The sequence below is a fragment of the Lepus europaeus genome, chromosome 2, assembly GCF_033115175.1.
Source record: "Lepus europaeus isolate LE1 chromosome 2, mLepTim1.pri, whole genome shotgun sequence".
Classification (NCBI taxonomy): domain Eukaryota; kingdom Metazoa; phylum Chordata; class Mammalia; order Lagomorpha; family Leporidae; genus Lepus; species Lepus europaeus.
In genome coordinates, this window is record NC_084828.1 from 67,715,324 (window position 1) to 67,739,436 (window position 24,113).

Here is a 24,113-nt window from a genome sequence, read left to right on the forward strand (position 1 = left end):
CTCTCTCTCTCACTATCCATTCTGCCTGTCAAAAAAAAAAAAAAAAAAAAGAAACAACCTGACTGATAAACTCCGTCTGCATATTGAGACATGTAGGTGTTTTTTTTTTTTTTTTTAAGATTTATTAACTTATTTATTTGAAAGGCAGAGCAATGGGGGTGGGGAATAGAGAGAGGGGCAGGGAGAGACAGAGAGAGACCTTCTAGCCACTGGTCATTTCCCAAATGGCTACAACAGCCAAGGTCTGGCCAGGCCAAAGACACGAGCCAAGAACTCCATCCGGATCTCCCATAGGGATAGCAGGGGCCCCAGGAGTCCACTGCCTACCCCAGCCCATTCACAGGAAGCCGGGTATGAAGCAGAGCAGCTAGGACTCAGATCAGCAAGCACTTCAGTGTGGATGCCAGCGTCACAGCAGCTCCTAATCCTCTGAGCACTGTGTTTTCAGTCATTTGTAAAATTAATAAGGAGAGGTCTCTCCAAACCTTAGAAAAACATCCAGGTTTTGACTGCTCTCAGCTCAGCACATTCAAAGTTTTTTTAATTGCTTAAAAACCACAGTGCATTAAAATAGAAAAGCACTTTTTCTGAGAGAATGTTTGAAAGCCTACATCTGCATTTATAGACCACTTTCTAAAATCTATCACTGATGGATCTTTAAAATTTTTTAACTGATACATAAAAATTCTATGTATTTATGTGTTCTCAAGTGATGTTTTGATGCAAGTATATACGTTGTTTAATGTTCAGATCAGGATAAACCCACCTGTCTCCTCAAGCATTTGGTATTTTTTTACAGTGACGTTGACAGATTCCTTAATAGAAATTCCACAAAGACAGAATCTTCTGGGCGCCAGTGTAAATCTTATTTTCTCAGGAAAATCAGACTTTTACAATTGCTTAGTATGTCTCTAGGCCATCGTCTCTGAAACTGTCAAAGATGGGTTGACAGTAGGAGGAACTATTGCTTAGCTGGGCCTCTCTATTTCTGATCCCAATTCCATGTGGGGGTCTGTTCCCTCTTCCAGTCCTCCTCCTTAGAGACCAGAACACATTACTCTCTCTTGCTTTAAACACGTCTTTCTCTTTGCAGCATACAATTGCTTTTTCTACTGCTATTTGCACTGACTATCTTCTGACCTAGTTGAGCCTTTGCTGCTACAGACACCTCCTAGTAGCTAACATCATCTGAATGACCTGACTTTATTAAGAGAAAGGGTGAGCAAGGTTTTTGGTTGCCTGTATTTTTTAGAGTCTTCTAGTATCCTTTTGTTGAGGCTGTTTTTGTTGGACAGGGAAGGGTCTTGACAGCTAAGATCTTTTTAATTTGCCCAGAACATTTCTTTGGCGTGCGTGTTTTATGCTAATTTAGAAAAATAAATTTGACATTCAATGCAATTTCTATGCAACATCATCTCCAGGGTAAGCTGACTGCATTACTCTGGCCTAACTTGACAGGGTATATGATAATAGTTGGAGAAAGAAATTATGCAAATTACAAATTATACGACCTAAAATTCAGCCTGAGATAAAATAAGCAAGTCCTAATTAAGCACTCTGACTATTCCTAATAGAAAATACATGCACATAAAGTATATGTTTTCAGTCCATGCTTGCAACCTCAGTTTTGATAGAAATAATATGAAGTCCTGATAAAAATTTAGAGTTGAAGGTAGTCCACTGGCACAGTGCTTCAGATGCTGCCAGAATATCTGGATTCAAATCCTGGCCCAGCTCCTGATTCCAGCTTCCTGCCAGTGCACATTCCGTGGGGCAGCAGGTGATGGCCTCAGATACTTGGGTTCCTGCCACACACCCACTGGAAACCCAAACTGAGTTCTTTGTTTCTGTCTTCAGGCTGGCCCAATGCCAGCAATTTCAGGCATCTGGGGAATGAACCAGTGGATGGAAGAGCTTTCTCTGTTGTCTCTGTCTCTTTCAGTCTCCTCTGCCTTTCAAATAAATAAAATAATTTTTAAAGAGAGTTTTAAGGAGTATCCTAAAAAGAAACAACATAATTTAAAAAAAATTGGAGTTTACATGGAATTTTGAAGACTTTTTAGAAAATGAACTCAAAATAATATTTAAGAGAATTTTTGGATAATGAATATTCTATTAGAAGCTCTCTATTGATATATGTAAAAGTGTTTCAGTGAAATAGATTTTCAAAATTCCTTCAAACATACTTTTCCAAATAAATAAAAGGTGTCTCTCCCCCACCAGGAGTTTTTTTCTGGATTGCATGTCAGGGGGACCAATGTTAAGTGTCACCAGGTACACACAGACCTGCACATAATACCTTGATAATGGGGAGGGTAGTAGTTCCAAACACCTCTACACATAACTCTTACTATCCAAATTCTTGCTGTCTAGCCATTTGCTACGGTGACTTATGAGATGGTCGTACTCGGAATTTACTATCTGAGTCACAAATTCCACCACGGTGAATTCACACGCATGAGCCAGCAAAAATCTTTCAGTTACAGGTACCTCCAGAAAGGCAGACTGAGGCTGGATAGCAACCATAGCTCAGCTGCTCTCTCTGTGGGCTTGACTTGTGCATTAGTGCCGTCAGCTCACAACTTTATTGAGTGAAAATGTCTTCTAAAATGGTGAAAGTCTGTGAATAAAAGAGCAAACTCAAGAGACCTCAAAAGTATATACACATGAAGGAAATAGGAACTATACATGACTATTTTCAATGTGTAGGAAAATACAGAAACCCTTCTTCTGAAAATACTGATGTTTCTGGTGTTGGTGTTTGAAAATGAGAAAGATTAGGCTGGCCCCGCGGCTCACTAGGCTAATCCTCCGCCTTGCGGCGCCGGCACACCGGGTTCTAGTCCCGGTCGGGGCACCGATCCTGTCCCGGTTGCCCCTCTTCCAGGCCAGCTCTCTGCTGTGGCCAGGGAGTGCAGTGGAGGATGGCCCAAGTGCTTGGGCCCTGCACCCCATGGGAGACCAGGAGAAGCACCTGGCTCCTGCCATTGGATCAGCGCGGTGCGCCAGCCGCAGCGCGCCTACCGCGGCGGCCATTGGAGGGTGAACCAATGGCAAAGGAAGACCTTTCTCTCTGTCTCTCTCTCACTGTCCACTCTGCCTGTCAAAAAAAAAAAGAAAAGAAAAGAAAAGAAAATAAGAAAGATTCCTTGTGGATGGTTGTATAGATGTTTTAATATTTTAGTGACATTTGTGCAAAGTGGTAGGGTTTTTTGATAGTTTAGATAGGCATTACTGGGGCTGGTGCTGTGGCATAGCGGGTAAGGTTATCACCTGCAGTACCCACATCCCATTCGGGCTCCGGTTTGAGTCCCAGCTGCTCTACTTCCAATCCAGCTCCCTGCTAATGTGCCTGAGAAGGCAGGGGAAGATGGCCCAAGTCCTTGGGCCCCTGTACCTGCATGGGAGACCTGGAGGAAGCTCCAGGTTCCTGGCTTCAGATCGGCTCAGCTCCTGCCGTTGCGGCCATTTGGGGAGTGAACCAGTGTATGGAAGACCTCTCTCTCTGTCTCTGTCTCTGTCTCCGCCTTTGCCTCTCCCTCTCTGTAACTCTGCCTTTCGAATGAATAAATAAATCTTTAAAAAGAAAAAAAAAGAATGCATTACTGTTTTGCCATTTCAAATAATGAGTTATATAAGCTTTTGAGCTCCACAAATCTTCCATCCTACATGTTTTTAGCAAAACGCTGGACTTCTTTTTTGCATAGAAATCTCTTGAAAATGCCTGTCTCTATGTTGGTAAAATTTTAAAATTCAAGAATATTCTAGAAACTTTCTCACAATACTTTAATTAATGAATTAATTGTATTTGAAAGGCAGCGACATAGAGACAGACAGACAGAGAAATAAACCATTCACTGGTTTATTTCCAAAATACTGACAACAACTTGACTGGGCCAGACTGGAGCCAGGAGACAGAAACTCTATCCAGGTCTTTCAAGCAGGTGGTGAGGACTCAAGTACTTCAGTCAGGGAGCTGAAATTGTGAGGGGAACTGGGATTCAAACCCAGGCACTCTGAAATGTAATGTATTGACGTGAACTAGACATTTTGAGATTTGAGGATTGTTTACAGCCCTTGTCTCTTCTGTTGAGGAATAGTGTTTTTTGTTGTGTTTTTTTTTTTTTCTTCATACTATTTGTTGAGTTCTTTTACTTAGCATAGGGTTAACTTTATGATCATTAAGTAAACTGAAAATGGGTCTTCATAAAAATAGAGAGTGGGAATGTGAGAGAGAAGAGGTTGGACCATGGGTGGGACAGAGGGTAAGGGGGGAGGCACCACTATGTTCCTAAATCTCTATATATGAAATACATGAAATCTGTGTAACTTAAATAGAATTTTCAAAAAATGAAAAAAATTTTTAAAGAGCCAGGTACTCTGATGCAGGATGTGGCCCTCCAAGCAGCAGCTTTCCTGTTCTGCCACATACTCGCTGCATCACCTGCACTTCCACGTCATCTAGTCTCTGTACTTATTCCCAAAAATTGACATGGAAGTGAGCTAGAGATCGTTTATCATTTTGCTTTTAGTGCCAATTTAAACTGAAACTGCACAACACTGAGATCTGAACTTAGCTATTTTCAACGTTGATTTGGGCTATAACATAAGATAAATCAGTTTAATTACATATTTTATTTTTCCAACTTAAATATAACTGCAACAGCAGATCCTTTTTTTTTTTTTTTTTTTTTTTTTTTGACAGAGTGGATAGTGAGAGAGAGAAAGAGACAGAGAGAAAGGTCTTCCTTTTTGCCATTGGTTCACCCCAATGGCCGCTGCGGCCGGCGCATCTCGCTGATCCGAAGCCAGGAGCCAGGTGCTTCTCCTGGTCTCCCATGCGGGTGCAGGGCCCAAGGACTTGGGCCATCCTCCACTGCCTTCCCGGGCCATAGCAGAGAGCTGGCCTGGAAGAAGGTTAACCGGGATAGAATCCGGTGCCCCAACCAGGACCCAGTGTGCCGGCGCCGCAAGGCGGAGGATTAGCCTGTTAAGCCACAGCGCCGGCCAGCAGATCCTTAAATATGAGTATTCTAGGTTTTATGGTGCTATTGAAAAGCCAGAATAGGGACCAGTGTTGTGGCACACCAGGTCAAGCCTCTATCTGTGACACTGGCATCCCATGTGGGTGCCAGTTCGAGACCCAGCTACTCCACTTCCAATCCAACTCCCTGCTAATGTGCCTAGGAAAGCAGTAGAAGATGGCCCAATTACTAGGGCTCCTGCACCCATGTGGGAGACCTGGAAGAAGCCCCCAGGCTCCTGGCTTCATCCTGGTTCAGCCCCAACCATTGCAGGCATTTGGGGGAGTGAACCAATGGATGGAATCTCTCTCTCTCTCTCTTTCTCCCCCTTCTCCACCTCTTCCTCCTTGCTCCATAACTCTGCCTTTCAAATAAATAAAAAATAAATTAAAAAAAATAGAAACTAGAATTGCTTCTTAGTATCACCCGAGCAGATGACACAAATCCCTTCATAACGAATAATAATAATGCTTGAGCTCATTCTGTCGCTTGGGGACTCTTCTAAGTGCTTGCCTCAGTTAGCTTGTTTATTCTTCACAGTAAATCATTGAAGTTGGTGTTCATGTTATCTCCATTTTACAGATAAGGAAACTGAGGCACAGTATTTAACTGGTAAGCAGTAGAGCTGAGATCATGAACTTAGGCAGCTTGGCACCCAACCCTATTATTTATTTATTTATTTTTTGACAGGCAGAGTTAGACAGTGAGAGAGAGAGACAGAGAGAAAGGTCTTCCTTTTCTGTTGGTTCACTCCCCCAATGGCTGCTACGGCTGGCGCGCTGCACCGATCCGAAGCCAGGAGCCAGGTGCTTCTCCTGGTCTCCCATGGGGTGCAGGGCCCAAGCACTTGGGCCATCCTCCACTGCCCCCCTGGGCCACAGCAGAGAGCTGGACTGGAAGAGGAGCCACCGGGACAGAATCTGGTGCCCCGACCGGGACTAGAACCCAGGGTACCGGTGCCACAGATGGAGGATTAGCCTAGTGAGCCTCGGCGCCAGCCCAACCCTATTCTCTTAACCACTGTAGGAACTCCCCTGTAATTTATTCAGAGCTATGATAATTTACTGAGCCACATCTCTGGGGCTCACTGTTTGTAAAGTCTTCATTCTAAACTCTCATCTTGTAAATCCAGGTCCTCTAGAACTGAACAGACAGAGAAATGGCTTCTGGGTCCTGGGCATGACCATGGTGGACTGAGATGACATGCCAATTAAGGATAAAGAGAGGCTCAGGATCAGAGGTCCAGGGTGGCGACTCTGCCTGGCACGCACCATCATCCCCTAAGGAGTCTTTCTAGACGTTCTGTCCTGATTGGAGCGCCCCATTAGAGATGCTAAACTAGACACACTGTAACGGAAGCTACACTGTCCATCTGGTTACATACTGCACATATATCTCTGTTTCATACTTAAAATAACAGATGTTTTTCATCCCTGCACCCCCAAGATCCAATTTTTGCAATGTCAGTGCCTAAAGGTACAGATACACAGAATGATAGGCAGAAACCAAACCGGGGGAGATGGGGCCAGAGAGCCCTCCCAGGGGGCTGAGGAACTTGAAGGTCAGAAGGGTCACCAAAGGCAGAGGAGCACCCAAGGGCAGTGGGGACCGAAGATTTTCTTACCTAGGTGAGGTCAGGAGTTCTTTGACATGGCATCTGCTGCTCCTGAGATGCAGCCAGGTATGGAAAAGAGTTTCTTCACTTTTTTTTTTTTTAAGATTTATTTATTCATTTGAAAGTCAGAGTTACACAGAGAGAGAAGGAGAGGCAGAGAGAGAGAGAGAGAGATAGAGAGAGAGAGAGGTCTTCCATCTGCTGCTTCACTCCCCAGATGGCCACAACAGCCAGAGCTGCGCCCATCCAAAGCCAGGAGCCAGGAGCCTCCCCCGGGTTCCCCACACGGGTGCAGGGGCCCAAAGACTTGGGCCATCTTCCACTGCTTTCCCAGGCCACAGCAGAGAGCTGGATCGGAAGTGGAGCAGCCGGGTCTCGAACTGACGCGCATATGGGATGCCGGCATTTCAGGCCAGGGTGTCAACCCGCTGCGCCACAGTGCCAGCCCCTAGGTCCTTCACTTAACTCTTGTCTCCTCTTCCCTCCACTGCTACCAAGCAGTCTTCAAGTCATCAGGAAAGCCACTGGGTTGAATGGATCATTTCAAGCAGTGTGATTTGAACTCTATTTTATTTCCGGCCTCCCAAAGAAGCTGCTTTAAATTCCTTTTAATTGAATTCAGAAAATGGCTACTATTCCAATTTGCAAGAACTGGGTAATGAAAATGGTTTAACTAAAAACTGCTGTGCATTCACTTGAGCTCGCTAATCTTCAAATAACAAACCTCAGAAAGAATCAAGCAGCGATTTATGTTCTAGATAAAGAGGATATTGGTTGGCCCTGGTGCTCACAAAGCCAAAGGCCAGCTCATTTTCCCATACCCCACCACTCAGTTTATTTCTTAACCCGGTTCTGTGCAGGAGAAAATAATGAAATAACACTGATCAAAGGTCTTGCTAACCTTTTCCTATTCAGATCTCTCTCTCTCTCTCTCTCTCTCTCTCTCTCTCTCTCGGTGATTTCACTGCTGCAGGGGCTTTATTCTGAACCCTGGTCCATTGCACACCCCAAAGGCCCTGACTAATCTTAAGTAACAACATCTGATTGCCTCCTAGAAGGTGTGATGAGAAAAGGAAGGCCTCCCAATATCTGTTCCACAAACAAGCTGTGGTTATTCAATTGACAAAGAACAGTTGAGTGATCTGTTTACCTAGAGGTAAAGACACCCATGTCTTAACTGACATCAGAGTGCCTGGGTTTAAGTCCCATCTCCACTCCTGACTCTAGCTCCCTGCTGATGCGACCCCAGAGAAGCAGTGATGGCTTAAGTGATTGGGTCCCTGCCACCCACAGGAGAAAACCAGGTGTCACTATGGGCATTTGGGGGCATGAACCAGCAAGTGGGAGCCTTTTCTGTCTCTTTGTTTCTCTTAATGTCTCTGCGTCTCAAATAAATAAAAACTTTAAAAATATTTCTAAAATATGGAATAGTCCTCAAACCAAATAGTGAAGAAAGCACCTGACAAGATATGGGAAAGGGAGTCCACCAGGTTACTATTTAGAGCTTTGGAAGGCCAATCCGAGAAGGTGATGCCCAGAAATCAGAGAACGTGATGGGAGAGGATGAATCTGGCACTTAGGGCCATGGGGCTGAGTCTGGTGTACATTAGCGGCACGTGGGGAGCCTCTGCATCCCACAGAGCTCCTGACTTGGAGGAGCTGTGGTGGGACCGTGGGCTCTGGTGTTGTCTAAGGGCTCCTCTCAGTGGGTATGCAAGCTAGGGAATCATTGCCTTAGATGTTAAAGGGCTTTCACACACAGTGGCCAGGGTTCTGTAAATGTAAAGTGAGGAAAATGAATTATTATTAATACCTGTTGATCGTGTAAGAAAATAGGCAGAGATAGGAGAAGTAATTGTAAAAATGAAAAGATTACAGAAAACTAAATTTCTAGAAACTGAGACAAAAAAACCTTCCCCTTTCTAAAGGCTAAAATTAGTCCCAGGAATGTAAAACATTGAGGAGAGACTTGTATGTCCATATTGCCAGCTATATATGGAATAGTCTTGAGATGACAGCAAAATCCCGTGCCTAGAGAAGTCTGAAAGTAGCATCTAATTCTTGATGCCAATTATTTCTTAAATCCTTATTGGGCCTATTCTGTAAATGAGAAATACTAGAGAAGAGGAGAGCATCTGGTGTTAATGAGAAAGAATGTTGGAAAATGCGATACAAATATTTTTGGGTGCATCTGGGACCATATACATGATACTTTGTTATTTGAGAAGCAGGGTGACAGAAAGATCTATCCACTGGTTCACTCCCCAGATGCCAAGACTGGACTGGAGACAGGAGTTGGAAATGCAATCCAGTTCACCCATGGAGGTTACAGGGACCCAATTATTTGAGTCATCACACGCTGCATCCCAAGATCTGCATTGGCAGGAAGCTGGATCAGGACCTAAACTCAGCGGGACATGGAATGTCTTGTTTTTGTTTTTGTTATTTTGTTTTCTGGGGTTTTTTTGACAGGCAGAGTTAGACAGTGAGAGAGAGAGACAGAGAGAAAGGTCTTCCTTCCATTGGTTTACCCCTCAATGGCCGCTGCTGCCAGCGTGAACTGCGCTGATCCGAAGCCAGGAGCCAGGTGCTACTCCTGGTCTCCCATGTGGGTGCAGGGCCCAAGGACTTGGGCCATCCTCCACTGCCTTCCTGGGGCCACAGCAGAGAGCTGGACTGGAAGAGGAGCAACCGGGACAGAATCCGGCATCCTGACCAGGACTAGAACCCGGGTGCCGGTGCCGCAGGCAGAGGATTAGCCTAGTGAGCCGCGGCGCCGGCCAAGGGTGTCTTAAACAGTTAGGACTAATGCCTACTCTGTATACTTGGTTGATATGTATAGACAGAAAATGTGCTTCAACTTTCAGGAAGTTATTTACTAAAAGGCAGAGAGAGAGCACTCCCATCTAATGGTTCATTCCTGAAATGCCCACAAAGACTGAGCCTGGGCTGGAGTCAGAGCCAGTAGCTGGGATCTCTATCTAGGTCTCCCATGAGGGCGTAAGAACCCAATTACTTGAGCCATCTCTGTTGCCTCCCAGGGTCTGCACTGGCAGGAAACTGGAATCTGGGGCCAGAGCCAGGTATCATACCCATGTATCCAGTGCAGGATGTGATCATCATGGTTTTTTGTTGTTGTTGTTGTTGTTGTTTTTTAATTTATTTTTATTTATTTGAAAGGCAGAGTTACAGAGTAAGAGAGAGATCTTTCCTCACTTCCCAAATGTCCTTAACAGCCTGGCCCAAGTCAGAAGCCTGGAACTCCATCTGAAGTCACGTGTGAATGGCAAGGTCCCAAGTACTTGGGTCATCTTCCCCTGCTTTCCCAGGCAGATTAGCAGAGAGCTGGATCAGAAGTGGCCCTCAATGGGATGCTGGCATTGCAGGCAGCAGCTTAACCCACTGTGCCCCAATGCCAGACCCCCAGATGTGAGCGTGGTAACATGATATCTTAACCACCAGTCTAATGCCTGCTCCCAGAGCTATAACTTAAGACAGCCAGCTTTTGAGTATGAACAAGGCTAGAGTGAAAGGGCAGATGTTAGTGTCCTTTTAGTCATGATCATTTGACAGATAATGAATATATCAGTGAGGAAGTGGCAGTGGAAAGCTACAAGAAAAGACAGGTTTGATCCATGTTGCAAAGGTCAAATGCAAAGTTTGGCAAGTAGTTGGGTGCAGGGGTAAGGGAGAGGGAAAAATTGAAATAGAATCCAAGATTTCAAGTCTGAGCGACTGGGCGAACTAACGGCAGAAATTCAGGAGAAGCACTTTGTGGGACGACAGGGACAAGCAGGAACTTGGACATTGCTCATGTAATTTTCTTGGTGAACAAGCCACAGCATGAAGGATCACAGAATGATGTTGGAAGGAGGTTTGAAACTTAGAAAGGCTGGGCTGGAAATGAAGCTTCCAGGGGTGGACATTTGGTATAGTGATTTGTCACTGCTTGGGACACCCACGTTCGATATCTGAGTGCCTGGTTCAAGTCCCAGCTCCTACACTTCTGATCCAGCTTCTTGTTAATGTGCATCCTGGGAAACAACAAATGATGCTTAGGGATTTAGATCCCTGCCACTTACTTAGGGAGACCTGGATGGAATTCCTGGCTTCTGGCTTCAGCCTGGCCCAGCCTGGGCTGTACCTGATATTTGGTAAGTGAACCAGCAGATGGAAGTTGGCATTCTTGCATGCTCTCTCTCCCTTTCAAATAAAATGAAAAAAAAATATTAAAAAAGAAAGAAATGAGGGGCTAGTGCTGTGGGATAGTGGGTAAGGCTGCCACCTGCAGTGCTGGCATCCTATATGGGCTCCGGTTCTACTCCCAGCTGCTCTTCTTCCAATGTAGCTCTCTGCTATGGCCTGGGAAAGCAGTAGAAGATGGCTCAAGTCCTTGGGCCCTGGCACCTGCGTGGGAAACTGGGAAGAAGTACCTGGCTCCTGGCTTAGGATAAGCACCACTCCAGCCGTTGCAGCCATCTGGGGAGTGAACCAGCGGATGGAGGACCTGTCTGTCTCTGTCTCTGTCTCTGTCTCTCTCTCTCTCTCTCTCTCTCTCTCTTTCTGCTTCTGCCTCTCTGTAACTCTGCCTTTCAAATAAATAAATAAATATTTTTTTAAAAAAAAAGAAAGAAATGAGGCACATAATGGTGTGATGACCTATTGGAGGAGCAGGTGAGGCCTCTAAAGATGGGAAGAGGAAGGTGATAAAGAGCAGGTCCTTGGAAAACATCAGCAAAAGACGAAGAAGGGCATTGGGGAAGAATAGGCACACCCAGAAGTATGCAGCTGTGTCACTGACCACAAGGGGGCAGAAGGTTCCAGAAAAGGGCCGACTTGGTGAACCCTTTGGCTTTGTTGATTTGAAAATTGTCAGGATCAAGAGTAGCAATAGGAGAGTAGGAGGGGGAGTGAGTAAGGAGTGAGTAGGTAACAGCCAACAAAGGCAGCAGGTCTGGCCTGCAGGTTCAAGAACTTGACAATAAGGCGGGGAGAGAAGAAAACAGTGTGAAGGGGTAAGCGATGTAAGGGAAAGTGCTGCGTCTCATTTTAAGTTAAAAGGGTACCACATAAATCTATGAAGCAGCCACAGGCACTGCTGAGTGAAAATGCCGAGGTCCTGCTGGGTAATAGCGGCAAAAATATTTCCAGTGGCAGAAACCATAGCAGATGAGGTGTAAAGTATTCTCTGACATTTTCATGAAACAAGCCAGAATGCATGGACTGCTCCCCTGACGATTTCCATGTAGAATTACAGACGAAGGCAGGGACCAGTGGAGCAGAGTTCTTATCTGCTTTCCTGGGATGTATGGATTCAGTTCATACCTCCCAGAGCACAACCAGAGAATTGCTTTCATTATACGCTTTGAAGACTAGAACAACCTCCATGGGAAGAGAAGGGAAAATATTTTGTTAATGATTGTGGATTTATAAAATATTGGGATTTTCTTTTTCTAAGTATGATTTGCAGATTGCAATGTGTGTGGATATTACACATGCAGGAGGGAGGAGAGCATTTTAGCCCACTACCCCTAGTAAAAACTTAAATGCACTTACATGCGTAACATAACCTAAATGTTATTTCAGTCTTTCTATCGTCTGGGAAAAAAATAAGCAGAAAGGAAAAATTTATAGTGGCTAATGAGTGTCAGTCGGCTGTGGCTGCCATCAGCCTAGGCGGGACAAGTGCTATAAAACATTCAGCAAACAGTGCTGTGTCATCCTGTTCCATTCTGCAAAGGAGTGGGGAGGCTGGAGCTGGATGCAGGATGTCAGAAAGGAGAAGGAAGGCCGGGGAAATGGAAAGGAGGAGAGAGGCAGAGAGAGCCTGGGCTCTCCCCAGGGCATGCACGCTCTTCCTCTTCATTCGGCTGGGCTGGGCACTGTGGGTGCCCCTGTGTGTTCAGAAGTGGTCCCCCAGGTCCCTTGCTGTGACATTTCTGCGCGATGCTCAGACAGGGAGGAAAGCATTGGAAGTTGTTAGCACATCTCCCCACGGAGATAAAACTGGGCTCAGAACCAACAAGAGAGCCCCAGGGGGGGCCTTGTCTTCTCTGTGCTTGGATAATGGCTACTCCCTGATGCCTGGGAAGAGTTAAGTCCAGGCTGTGCCTTGCACTGCATCACACACTCAATCCTGAACAGCTGGGCTCCTCATCATGCATATGTGTGTCTGTCTATATAGTTAGATACGTAATGTACTCATGATAAATCTCCCAGTGAGGAGGTATACAAACTCCCCCTTGCTGGGGTGCCAAAGGAAGCAGAGCATTAGGCAAATAGCCAGTGAGTCTCATTAACAGAGACAACCAATGTGGAGAGTCCAGGGGGACTTGCTCCACATTCCTATTAGTGATGGCCATTTTTTAACCTGAAACATGCTGGTAATTTTCTCACCTGCAAAACTCAGTTTACCTTAATATTCATAAATATGCTTTTCCTTAATACTTAGTAAATGACCTCCATCTTCTAGATGCTACATAAAAATAAAGCATCATTTGTCATTTTTCCTCATTTTGCATTTTCTTTCTTACCAAAGCCATCACAGAATGATTTATTTTCAGGAAAGGAAACAATATTACATAGAACAGTAGTCTTATAAAATTCTATATTATGTATGAAATGCCTTCTCTAAAATTTAGCAAATTGAGAACAGTGGGAATGAACTAGTATTAATATAAGAATCTTGATTGTAAGATGGGTAGTTGCAGTTAAGAACAAGATTAGTGGTGTGAGAACAAGTATGTTTTCTTTTCTTTTTATTTAAAGGAATTTATTAATACGTTAGATTCTCAAGGTCACAGCAAATTCATCATAATTACTACAACAGAATTCTCACTACTTACCATAGTAGTGTGATATTAATACAAAGAACAGATTCAATGAATGTAGTTCTTAGTACAATTCTAAGAATGTAATGAAACTTCCCATCCTGCCTTCCTCCCTTTCTCTCTCTTTCTCTCTCTCTCTTCCTTCCTGTCTTCCTTTCTTTGTTCCTTCTCTCCCTCCTTAAGGATGTTTCCTTCTGAGATTTTGCTTGAAAACTGTGGTCACCTCTGTGGAGCCCCAGCCTCAGAGCTAGACACAGCACTGACCAAGTCAGCCTGCTGTCTGAGTTAGCAGATAATAGACTGACACTGGATAGATACCGGTGGCAAAATGAGAGATATATGTTAAATATGATTGTCACGTGAACACAGGACTTTTCTCACTATAGCTAGAAATATGCTTATCGTGATCACTGATATCTTATAGCAAGATATTCTCAGTGTCTAAGGGAATGTCCACACTTTAGTTCTTTTTTTTTTTCCCAAAGAAACTATTTATTTAATGAGTACAAATATCATAAGTACAACTTTAGGAATATAGTGATTCTTCCCACCATACTCACTCCCATCCGTCCTCTGCCCTCCTCTCCTATTTTCAGTCCCATTCTCCATTAAGAAAAAAAAAAACAAAAAAACTGTTCCTCAACAATCAAGACAAGGGCTGTTCAAGCTATTGCTTCTCAAAGTGTCAATTTAACTTCTACAGGTTGTCTTGTAGGCAGTCTATTAGTTATCACAGATCAGGGAGAAAATATGGTATTTATCCCTTTGGGACTGGCTTATTTCACTAAGTATGATGTTTTCCAGATTCATCCATTTTGTTACAAATGACTGGATTTCATTTTTTTTTTTTTTTACTGCTATGTAGTATTCCATAGAGTACATATCTCCTAATTTCTTTATGCAGTCTTCAGTTGATGGGCATTTAGGTTGATTCCATGTCTGACCTATTGTGAACTGAGCTGCAATAGACATGGGGGTGCAGATAACTCTTTTATTTGCTGATTTCATTTCCCTTGGGTAAATTCCCAGGAGTGGGATGTCTGGGTCATATGGTAGGTCTATATTCAGATTTCTCAGATATCTCCAAACTGATTTCCATAGTGGTTTTTACCAATTTACATTCCCACTCACAGTGTATTGGGGTACCTTTTTTCCCATATCCTCACCAGCATTTGTTGTTCGTTGATTTCAGTATGAAAGCCATTTTAACTGGAGTGAGGTGAAACCTCATTGTAGTTTTGATTTGTACTTCCTTGATGGCTAGTGATCTTGAGCATTTTTTCATGTGTCTGTTAGCCATTTGGATTTCCTCTTTTGAAAATTGTCTGTTTAAGTCCTTGGCCCATATCTTTCTTTCTTTCTTTTTTTTTTTTTTATTTGACAGAGTTAGTGAGAGAGAGAGAGAAAGAGAGAAAGGTCTTCCTTCTGTTGGTTCACCCCCCAAATGGCCACTATGGCTGGAGATACGTCAGTCCGAAGCCAGGAGCCAGGTGCTTCCTCCTGGTCTCCCATGCGGTACAGGGGCCCAAACACCTGGGCCATCCTCCACTCTTCCTGGGCCACAGCAGAGATCTGGACTGGAAGAGGAGCAACTGGGACTAGAACCCAGCACCCATATGGGAAGCCAGTGCCACAGGCAGAGAATTAACCAAGTGAACCACGGTGCCGGCCCTTGGCTCATTTCTTAACTGGGTTGTTTGTTTTGTTGTTATGGAGTTTCTTGATCTCTTTGTATATTCTGATTATTAATCATTTATCAGTTGCATTGTTTGCAAATAACTTCTCCCATTCTGTTGCTTGCCTCTTCACTTTCCTGACTGTTTCTTTTGCAATACAGAAGCTTCTCAATTTGATGTGTTTCTTGTGTTTACATATGAATTTCAGCATCATTTTTTTTCCAGATCTAAGAAGAATTTCTTTGCTATTTTTATTGTTATCACATTGAATCTGTAAATTGCTTTTAGGAGAATGGACATTTTGATAATACTGATTCTTCCAATCCATGAATATGGAAGATTTTTCCATTTTTGGGTATTTTCTTCCATTTATTATTTTGTAATTCTGATTGTAGAGATCTTTGACATCCTTGGTTAAATTTACTCCAAGGAATTTGATTTTTTTTTTTTGTAGCTATTGTGAGTGGAATCGATCTTAGAATTTCTTTTTCAGCCATAGCGTTATTGTGTTGATTTTTATGTATTGATTTTATATCCTGCTACTTTACCAAACTCTTCCATGAGTTCCAATAGTCTCTTGGTGGAGTCTTTTGAATCCCTCATATATAGAATCATGCCATCTGCAAATCGGGATAGCTTGACTTCCTCCTTCAAATTTGTATCCCTTTAATTTATTTTTCTTGCCTAATGTCTTTGGCTAAAACCATTAGGACTGTATTCAATAGCAATGGTGAGCATGGGCATCTTTGTTGATTCTGGATCTCAGTGGGAATGTTTCCAATTTTTCCCCATTTAATAGGATGCTGGCTGTGGGTTTGTCATAAATAGCCTTAATTGTGTTGAGGAATGTTCCTTCTATGCCCAATTGCTTAAGGTTTTCATCATGAAAGGGTGTTGTATTTTATCAAGTGCTTTCTCTGCATCTATTGAGATACTCATATGGTTTTTTCTCTTCAGTTTGTTAATGTGATGTATTAGATTGATTGATTTGCGAATTTTGAACCATCCTTCCGCACCAGAGATAATCACCGTTGGCCCAGGTGAATGATCTTTCTGATGTGTGTTGGATTCAATTAGCCAGGATTTTGTTGAGGATTTTTATGTCTATGTTCAGGAACTCCTAGAACCCATAAGTTGGGTCGTTTGATAGTATCCTATAGATTATCAACAAGGTTCTTTAGTTTTTAAATTTCTTCTTCTTGTGTTTGGTCTGACTGCAAAATTTCCTTGCTTTGTTTTATCTTTTTTTTTTTTTTTTTTTGCTTGACAGAGTTAGAGAGAGAGAGAGAGAGAGAGAGAAAGGTCTTCCTTCTGTTGATTCACCCCCCAAATGGCCACCACAGCCAGAGCTACACCTATCCAAAGCCAGGAGCCAGGTGCTTCCTCCCAGTCTCCCATGCGGGTGAGGGGCCCAAGCACCTGGGCCATCCTCCACTGCCTTCCTGGACCACAGCAGAGAGCTGGACTGGAAGAGGAGCAACCAGGACTAGAACCCAGTGCCCATATGGGATGCCGGCACCACAGGCAGAGGATTAACCAAGTGAGCCACGGCACCAGCCCCTGTGCTTTATCTTCTAAGTCAGATATTCTTTCTTCTGCTTCACCAATTCTGTTGTTAAGGCTTTCCACTACATTTTTTATTTGTTTTATTGAATTCTTCATTTCCAAGATTTCATTTTGATTTCTCTTTAAGATCTCTATTTCATGGGAGAAATTTTCTTTCATGTCATGTATGGATTTCATTAGCTTGTGCATTTGCTTCACATTACTTCTAAGTAATCCTACAATCAATTTTTTTAATTCCTTTTCTGGCATTTCTTCCATCTCATTACCTTCACAATCTAGTATTGAAGTGTTGTATTATTTTGGGGGCATCATGTTGTGTTCCTTATTCTTGTTTCTTGAATTGGTACATTTGTTATTTGGCACTTGTTGGTTTCCTCTTTATTTCTTCGCTGTGGTGGCTTTTATCTTTGGACTGTATCTGTGTGGATTAGTGGAGTGTCTGCTTTCAGGGATTATCTAGAGGCCTGTGGTGGGTGTGGCCAAGGAGCTCTGTTCATTTCTCCAGGGTGAGTATATCTGCTCTCCACAAGAACCACACAAAGGATCTGTGGATCTGTGCAGCCCTCAGTACAAGCTCAGATTCCCCAGCAGTGTCTCTTGCCACGTAATCAGGGAGCCCTGATCATGTGGAGCCTCCCACAGTGTCTGCCCAAAGCCCCAACCACACCCTGAGTCCTCCCATGCAGCCTCAGTGTTTTCACAGTCCTGGCACACAAGCCTCCCACAGTCATGAACACCCAGCCCCAGTCTGTTTTCCCCACCAAACTCAGGAGTCTCCACTTGGCTTGTTCCTGGGTGTGGACACAAGCTGGCACATCTGTTTTGTATGTCCAAAGTGATGCCTGCTCTCTGTCAGCTTGTAACAGGGCACCTTTGCAGAATGAACAGGGAGAGAGAAAACATGCCCCTGCTTTGTTTTGTGGGTACACTATCCCCCTTGGGGCTCCAAGCCAGATTCTCTCTAGGCTCTTCCTGCAGCTTTTTCACCAGTAGCTTGGGCTACTGCAGTCTGGTCTCACCTTGCTCTCCAGCACTGGTGCAGAGGCTCTCAGATGATAGGGTCCTAAATGTTGTGTGTCTTCACCCTGCACGTAGGTCCACTGTGTTCCTCCAATTTATGTAGAATTTCCTCTGCTGTTTTCTCCCTATTTCCTGAGACTGCACTCTTTCCACTTTTATTAGACTATGTTCTCCTAGACTTGAGCAGCAAGCTCCCTCCCTACTCCCGCCATCTTAATCCAATCCCCCTTTTGTTCTATAAGGCGCAATAACACCTGGACCAATAATAGTCTTGGCTCAAGATAAGAATTTAGAAAGAGGGCATGTAACTAACTGGGGTTTATCTGCTTTTGTCAGGAGTCATTCCTACTGAGTCAGATTTGTATAATAGTAAAATAATAGTAAAATACAGTATATTACTGTTTTTATTGTTTTGTATTTTGAAAACATAAGAAGAAGGCAAATTTGCTTTTGTTTCTTGTTTTGAAGTTCTGCCTTTCCCACTGTTTAAATACTGAACTGGTGTTCCCATGACCTTTGTTTGCCTGAAGGCTCGAGGAAGTGGATGGGCCCCAAGTAAGCGTCCTCCATGGGGACAGTGAAGCAGCCCCCTGTGTGTCTGCATTTACTGAGGGGATTCTTCAGCAATGAGCTTTGTTTTTCCAAATGTTAGAGTTTACTTCCTCAGAAAAGCTTTCTTGAAATGAAATTACTAGATCAAATGGTATGAATATTTTAAAGTTCCTCTTTGTAAGCACATTTCTAAAAAGCTTTCCAAAGAAACATCTATTAATTTACCTGATATGAGCAATATATGAGAATTATAGTATCACTTGGAGCTTGACAAGCTGCTAATAAGACTATATTACTTTTTATTTGTGTTTATTTCATTCCTAACAACCTTGAAAATTTTTGCAAGTATTTATTTGTGCTTGTTAAGGAGATTTTGGTGGTTTTGTTTTTTGTTTGTTTGTTTGCAGTATGTTTTCTTCTCACTTGGCTTGGTTCCCCCAGCTGCAGCCTCATCGACTTCCTCACCTTTGTTACTTTACACAGGCTCTCACGATTCCTTCAGCTATTGGGTCGATGAGAAGTCCCCAGTGGGGCCTGACCAAACCCCAGCTATCAAACGCCTCGCCAGGATCTCCTTGGTGAAGAAGCTGATGAAGAAGTGGTCTGTGACCCAGAACCTGACCTTCCGAGAGCAGCTGGAGGCCGGGATCCGCTACTTTGACCTGCGTGTGTCTTCCAAGCCAGGCGATGCTGACCAGGAGATTTACTTCATCCATGGGCTTTTCGGCATCAAGGTCTGGGATGGGCTGATGGAGATTGACTCGTTCCTTTCACAGCACCCTCAGGAGATCGTCTTCTTGGATTTCAACCACTTCTACGCCATGGAAGAAGCCCATCACAAATGCCTGGTTCTCCGGATCCAGGAGGCCTTTGGAAGCAAGTTGTGCCCAGCCTGCAGTGTGGAAAGTATGACGCTGCAATCCCTGTGGCAGAAGAAGCACCAGGTAGGAGGGGAGGCCATACGGAGGCAAGAATTTAACTCTCAGTTCTTTTCCTGGGCCACAAGGTATAAAATAGCTCCATCCGGGGCTGGCAGGCTAGAAAGTGTGGATTATTTGGAATATTAAACAGGTGCAAACTGGATCTTATGTCTCAAAGTGATTTCAGTGGCTTCACTGGGCTCTATTGAACTGGGATTAATACCTGCCAAATATTTAAAGCTGGCCTGGCCACCTATTTGACATCTAAATTGAATTCCAATGGCTTGGTCAGAACCAACACAACTCAAAGTTGTGAAATCGGGCCAGTTGGTCATTAACATCCTGTCTCTCCTAAGGTTTGATTTACCTTCCTAATTCCTCCCAGGGACAGTCCAGTCCATCAGGCCTTCAATTCAGTGTCAGATAATCATTGCCTAGATATTGGTTAGGAAAACATTAGCTGACAAAGTCATATGAAGTTATTAATCGCAGGAGTGTGCTAATATTTTTAAAGACCCTTTTCGTAGAACTTGGATGATAGAGGAAGAGAGTTAAAGAGGAAGGATCTCCAGCCTGGGTAAACATTCCCCGGGTTGCTTAGGTGAGCAGAGCCAGGGCAGGCATTTGGTACAGCAGTTAAATCCTTGTCTAGGACGCATGCATCCCATATCAGAGGATGTGCTTCTAATCCAGCTTCCTGCTATTGCACACCCCGGGAGGTAGCAGATGATAGTTCAAGCATTCAGGTCCTTGCCACCCACATGAGAGACCCAAACTGAATTCCAGCTTCTGACTTTGGCCTGGTCCAGCCATGGCTGTTGCAGGCATTTGGGGAGTGAACCAGCAGATGGAAGATCTCTCTGTGTCTGTTTGTTTCTGTCTCTCTGCCTTTGAAGTAAAATGAAAATAAATGAATTTTTAAAATTCTTTTTTAAGTTGAGAAAAGCCTCAAAATCTAAGCACACGAGGGACATGCTCAGGAAAAGGGATGTGGGTCTTACAGGGATCCCACTGTGATCCTAGGGATGACAGTGAAAGAGAAGTGCTTAGGGGAAGACAACCTCAAAAAGAAAAAGGAAAGCAAGTAAGTTTTACTCAAAATTTCCCACATGCTCAATGTGATACATTGACAAAAGTATTATAAAGAAGCAGATATTTTGAACTAAAAGAGGAGCTTTCAACTAAAAATTAGCTAAAGATTATTCACTTAGACATATTTACTGAACACCCAGTATATTCTTAGGACTTGAGACACATCAGTAAATAAATCAGGCAAACACCCTTGCCACCGTGGGGCTCTCATCCAGGTGGAAGGAGGGAGAACATAGAATAAAAATAATAATGCATTGTGTACAATGCCAGGAAGTGGTAAGAACCATAGAAGGAGAGAGAGCAAGTGTGGAAAGAAGCAGCAAGGTCATGTGGCCTAGAGAGTTGGTTGCAGTTTTACGCAGGTTCGTCAGGGTCACCCTCATTAAAAACACATTTGAGGGAGTTACGCATGTGAATATGGAGGAGCAGAGGAAGCAAACAGTGCAGAGCCCTAAAGGAGGATCCTCCCAGTATCTCTGAGGGACAACAAGGGTGATGGGGCTGGCAAGCAGGTGAGGACCCTGTGGAGGAGGGGTTAAGGGGGGGAGTGGGTGATCACGTGGTCCTTGAAGACCCTGTGATCTGGCTTTCTCTGAGTGAGGAGAATTCCAAGCACTGGTTGGTGGGGCCTGACAGATCTTAATGGGATCCCTCTGATGACTATGCTGAGACTAGGGCAAGGGGCGTGTGAGCAGGAGTGGGAAAACCAATCAGAATACTGTTAGTGGCAAGTGGTCAAAAGGAAGATCCAACAGGGACTCCTAACAGGATTCCCAGTGTGAAAGAAAGTGCAGATCCAAGAGTGACTCCCAGAGTTGAGTAACTGAAAACACCAGGTGGCTTTGTACCTGGTACAAGTGCTCAATATCTTTGACTCCAGAGTTTCATGAGTTAATGCTTAGTGTCTGTTAAAATGCAGGTAAGCCAGTTTTCCTGCTAAAACTTTGGTGATATCTTACCAAAAATTTATCACAGTTCTTTCACTTAAACCTGAGTTTATATCTATTCCGATTCACAGGTCTCACTCAGAAAGAGATGACTGTAACAACAGCCTACTGTTCATATGCCTTGGTGATTTTTCACAACTGGCATCACGTAACATACTAATAAAAACATTTTCTCTTTATTAAAGAGCACCTAGCGTCAGAAGCTCTCAGAGTTAGCAGGATGGGAGAGGGGGTGGAGATCTGTAAGAGGGCTTTTGAATGCTGGGATTCAGCTAAGGTTAAATTTGAGTGCAGATACAGTTTTTTTGTTTTTGTTTTTTTGTTTTTTGTGTTTTTTTGACAGGCAGAGTGGACAGTGAGAGAGAGAGACAGAGAGAAAGGTCTTCCTTTTTGCCTCTGGTTCACCCTCCAGTGGCCGCTGCGGCCGGCGCATCTCGCTGATCCGAAGCCAGGAGCCAGGTGCTTCTCCTGGTCTCCCATGGGGTAAAGGGCCCAAGCACTTGGGCCATCCTCCACTGCACTCCCGGGCCACAGCAGAGAGCTGGCCTGGAAGAGGGGCAACCGGGACAGAATCCGGTGCCCCGACCGGGACTAGAACCCGGTGTGCCAGCACCGCTAGGCAGAGGATTAGCCTGTTGAGCCACGGCGCCGGCCCGCAGATACAGTTTTGCAGTTGTGTACACAGATGGCATTCTGCTGGCTGACATACTGCATGCTAAACTGTTCAGAAACCTGAGAAGTAGGAACGGTCTTCAGCATTAGTGAACAGTGGGGACATTGAACTTCTAGCAGTGGAGTGATGATCTGTCATCGTTTTTGTTTTTTGTTTTGTTTGTTTTAAAGATTTATTTGAAAGGTAGAATTAGAGAGAGAAAGAAATAGAGCTCTTCCATCCATTGGTTCACTCCCCAAAATGACTACAATGGCCAGGAGCTGGAACTCCATCCAGGTCTCCCATGTGGGTGTAGTAGCCTAAGCACTTGGGCCATCTTCTGCTGCTTTCCCAAGTACCTTAGCAGGATCTGAAGCAGAGCAGTAAGGACTCAACGTCATAGGTGGCACTTAATCCACTGGGCACAACTCTGGCCCAATCATAGTTTTTAAGTATGGACCAGTTTCACTATATTATCTTACCACAAATATTAAAGTTATAAAATAAAGACATTTTGGCTGGTGCTGTGGCATAATGGGCTAAGCATCCGCCTGCAGTGCCAGCATCCCGTATAGGCACTGGTTCATATCCCGGCTGCTGCTCTTCTGAGCCAGCTCTTTGCTATGGCCTGAGAAAGCAGTAGAAGATGGTACAAATGCTTGGGCCCCTACACTCATATGGGAGACCCACTTTGGATTGGCCCAGCTCCAGGTACTGTGGCCATTTTGGGAGTAAACCAGCAACTGGAAGACCTTTATCTTTGTCTCTCCCTGTCTCTGTCTGTAACTCTACCTCTCAAGTAAATAAATAAAAAAATTTTTTTTTGACAGGCAGAGTGGACAGTGACAGAGAGAGACAGAGAGAAAAATCTTGCTTTTTCCGTTGGTTCACCCCCCAATGGCTGCTGCAGCCAGTGTGCACCGCGCTGATCTGAAGCCAGGAGCCAGGTGCTACTCCTGGTCTCCCGTGCGGGTGCAGGGCCCAAGGACTTGGGCCATCCTCCATTGCACTCCCGGGCCACAGCAGAGAGCTGGACTGGACGAGGAGCAACCGGGACAGAATCCGGTGCCCCGACCGGGATTAGAACCCAGGGTGCCGGCGCCAAAGGCAGAAGATTAGCCTAGTGAGCCGCGGTGCCGGCCAAATAAATAAATTTTTAAAAAGACATTTTGATGACATAGCAGGAAAAGGAAGCATATCACCCATTTAAATCCCAAGATTTAATGTTCCTTCCATCCCCATGTTTTCCCTGACACATCTCTTCTTAAAAGCTAAAAAAAGAGGACTTCATTTGGCCTAGCAGTTAAGACATCTGCATCCCACAATGAAGTACCTGGGTTCAGTTCCTGGCTCCAACTCCTCACTCCAGTTTTCTGCTAATACAGACCCTAAAAGGTAGCGGTGATGGCTCAAGCAGTTGGGTTCATCCTGTCCACACGGGAGATCTGCATTGCATTCCACTCCTGGCTTTAGCTTCCAGCTCACTGTGGATATTTTGGGGAGCAGGTGGAAACTATCTTTCTCTGTTTCTGTATCTTTGTCTCTCTATCTTTCCCTCTGCGTGTGTGTGTGTGTGTGTGTCTGCCTCTCAAAAAGGGTCAAAGTTTAATTTAATTTAAAATTAAAATTAATTGATTTTAAGATTTGGTTTAAAAAGAGATATCTCAAAAAGGAGTCCCCAGCTGTCTTCCCCAAGCTGAGGCAGTGCCACACTGGAGGTTAAATTTTAAATATTCCTTATGTAATGAGCTACCTTGCATGTAACCCCCTGAGTATTTTATCACTATAATTTAACATCAAGAAGTATATTACCATTCAAATTTCATTTACTCAACATGCAGTTATATCACAGCTCACATGTACATATTTGTGTACTAGGAGACAGGATTTTAAGGATAAAGTGAATTGGAAGGGCCAGCACTGTGACGTAGTGGGTAAAACTGCCCTCTGTGGTGCTGGCATCCCATATGGGCACCAGTTTGAGTCCCAGCTGCTCCATGTCCAATCCAGCTCCCTGCTAATGTGCCTGGGAAAGCAGTGGAGGATGGTCCAAGTGCTTGGGCCTCTGAATCCCATGTGCGAGATCCAGAAAAATCTCCTGGCTCTGGATCAGCCCAGCTCCAACCATTGTGGCCATTTGGGGAGTAACAGATGAGTGAATTGGAAAATGTAATCTACACCTTGGAAGTAATTAGGATCTTAATGAGACATTAAGAATG

General features: G+C 44.1%; 1 protein-coding gene across 1 annotated transcript in view; it reads left to right on the top strand.

Moving 5' to 3' along the window:
• The window catches only part of PLCXD2 (phosphatidylinositol specific phospholipase C X domain containing 2), a 63,246-nt gene that overhangs the window by 20,849 nt on the left and 18,284 nt on the right, over nucleotides 1–24,113 (top strand). Inside the window, exon 2 of the mRNA XM_062207899.1 lies at nucleotides 18,767–19,227. Coding sequence (XP_062063883.1) covers nucleotides 18,767–19,227 — 461 coding nt within the window. The remainder of the gene's footprint in view (nucleotides 1–18,766; nucleotides 19,228–24,113) is intronic.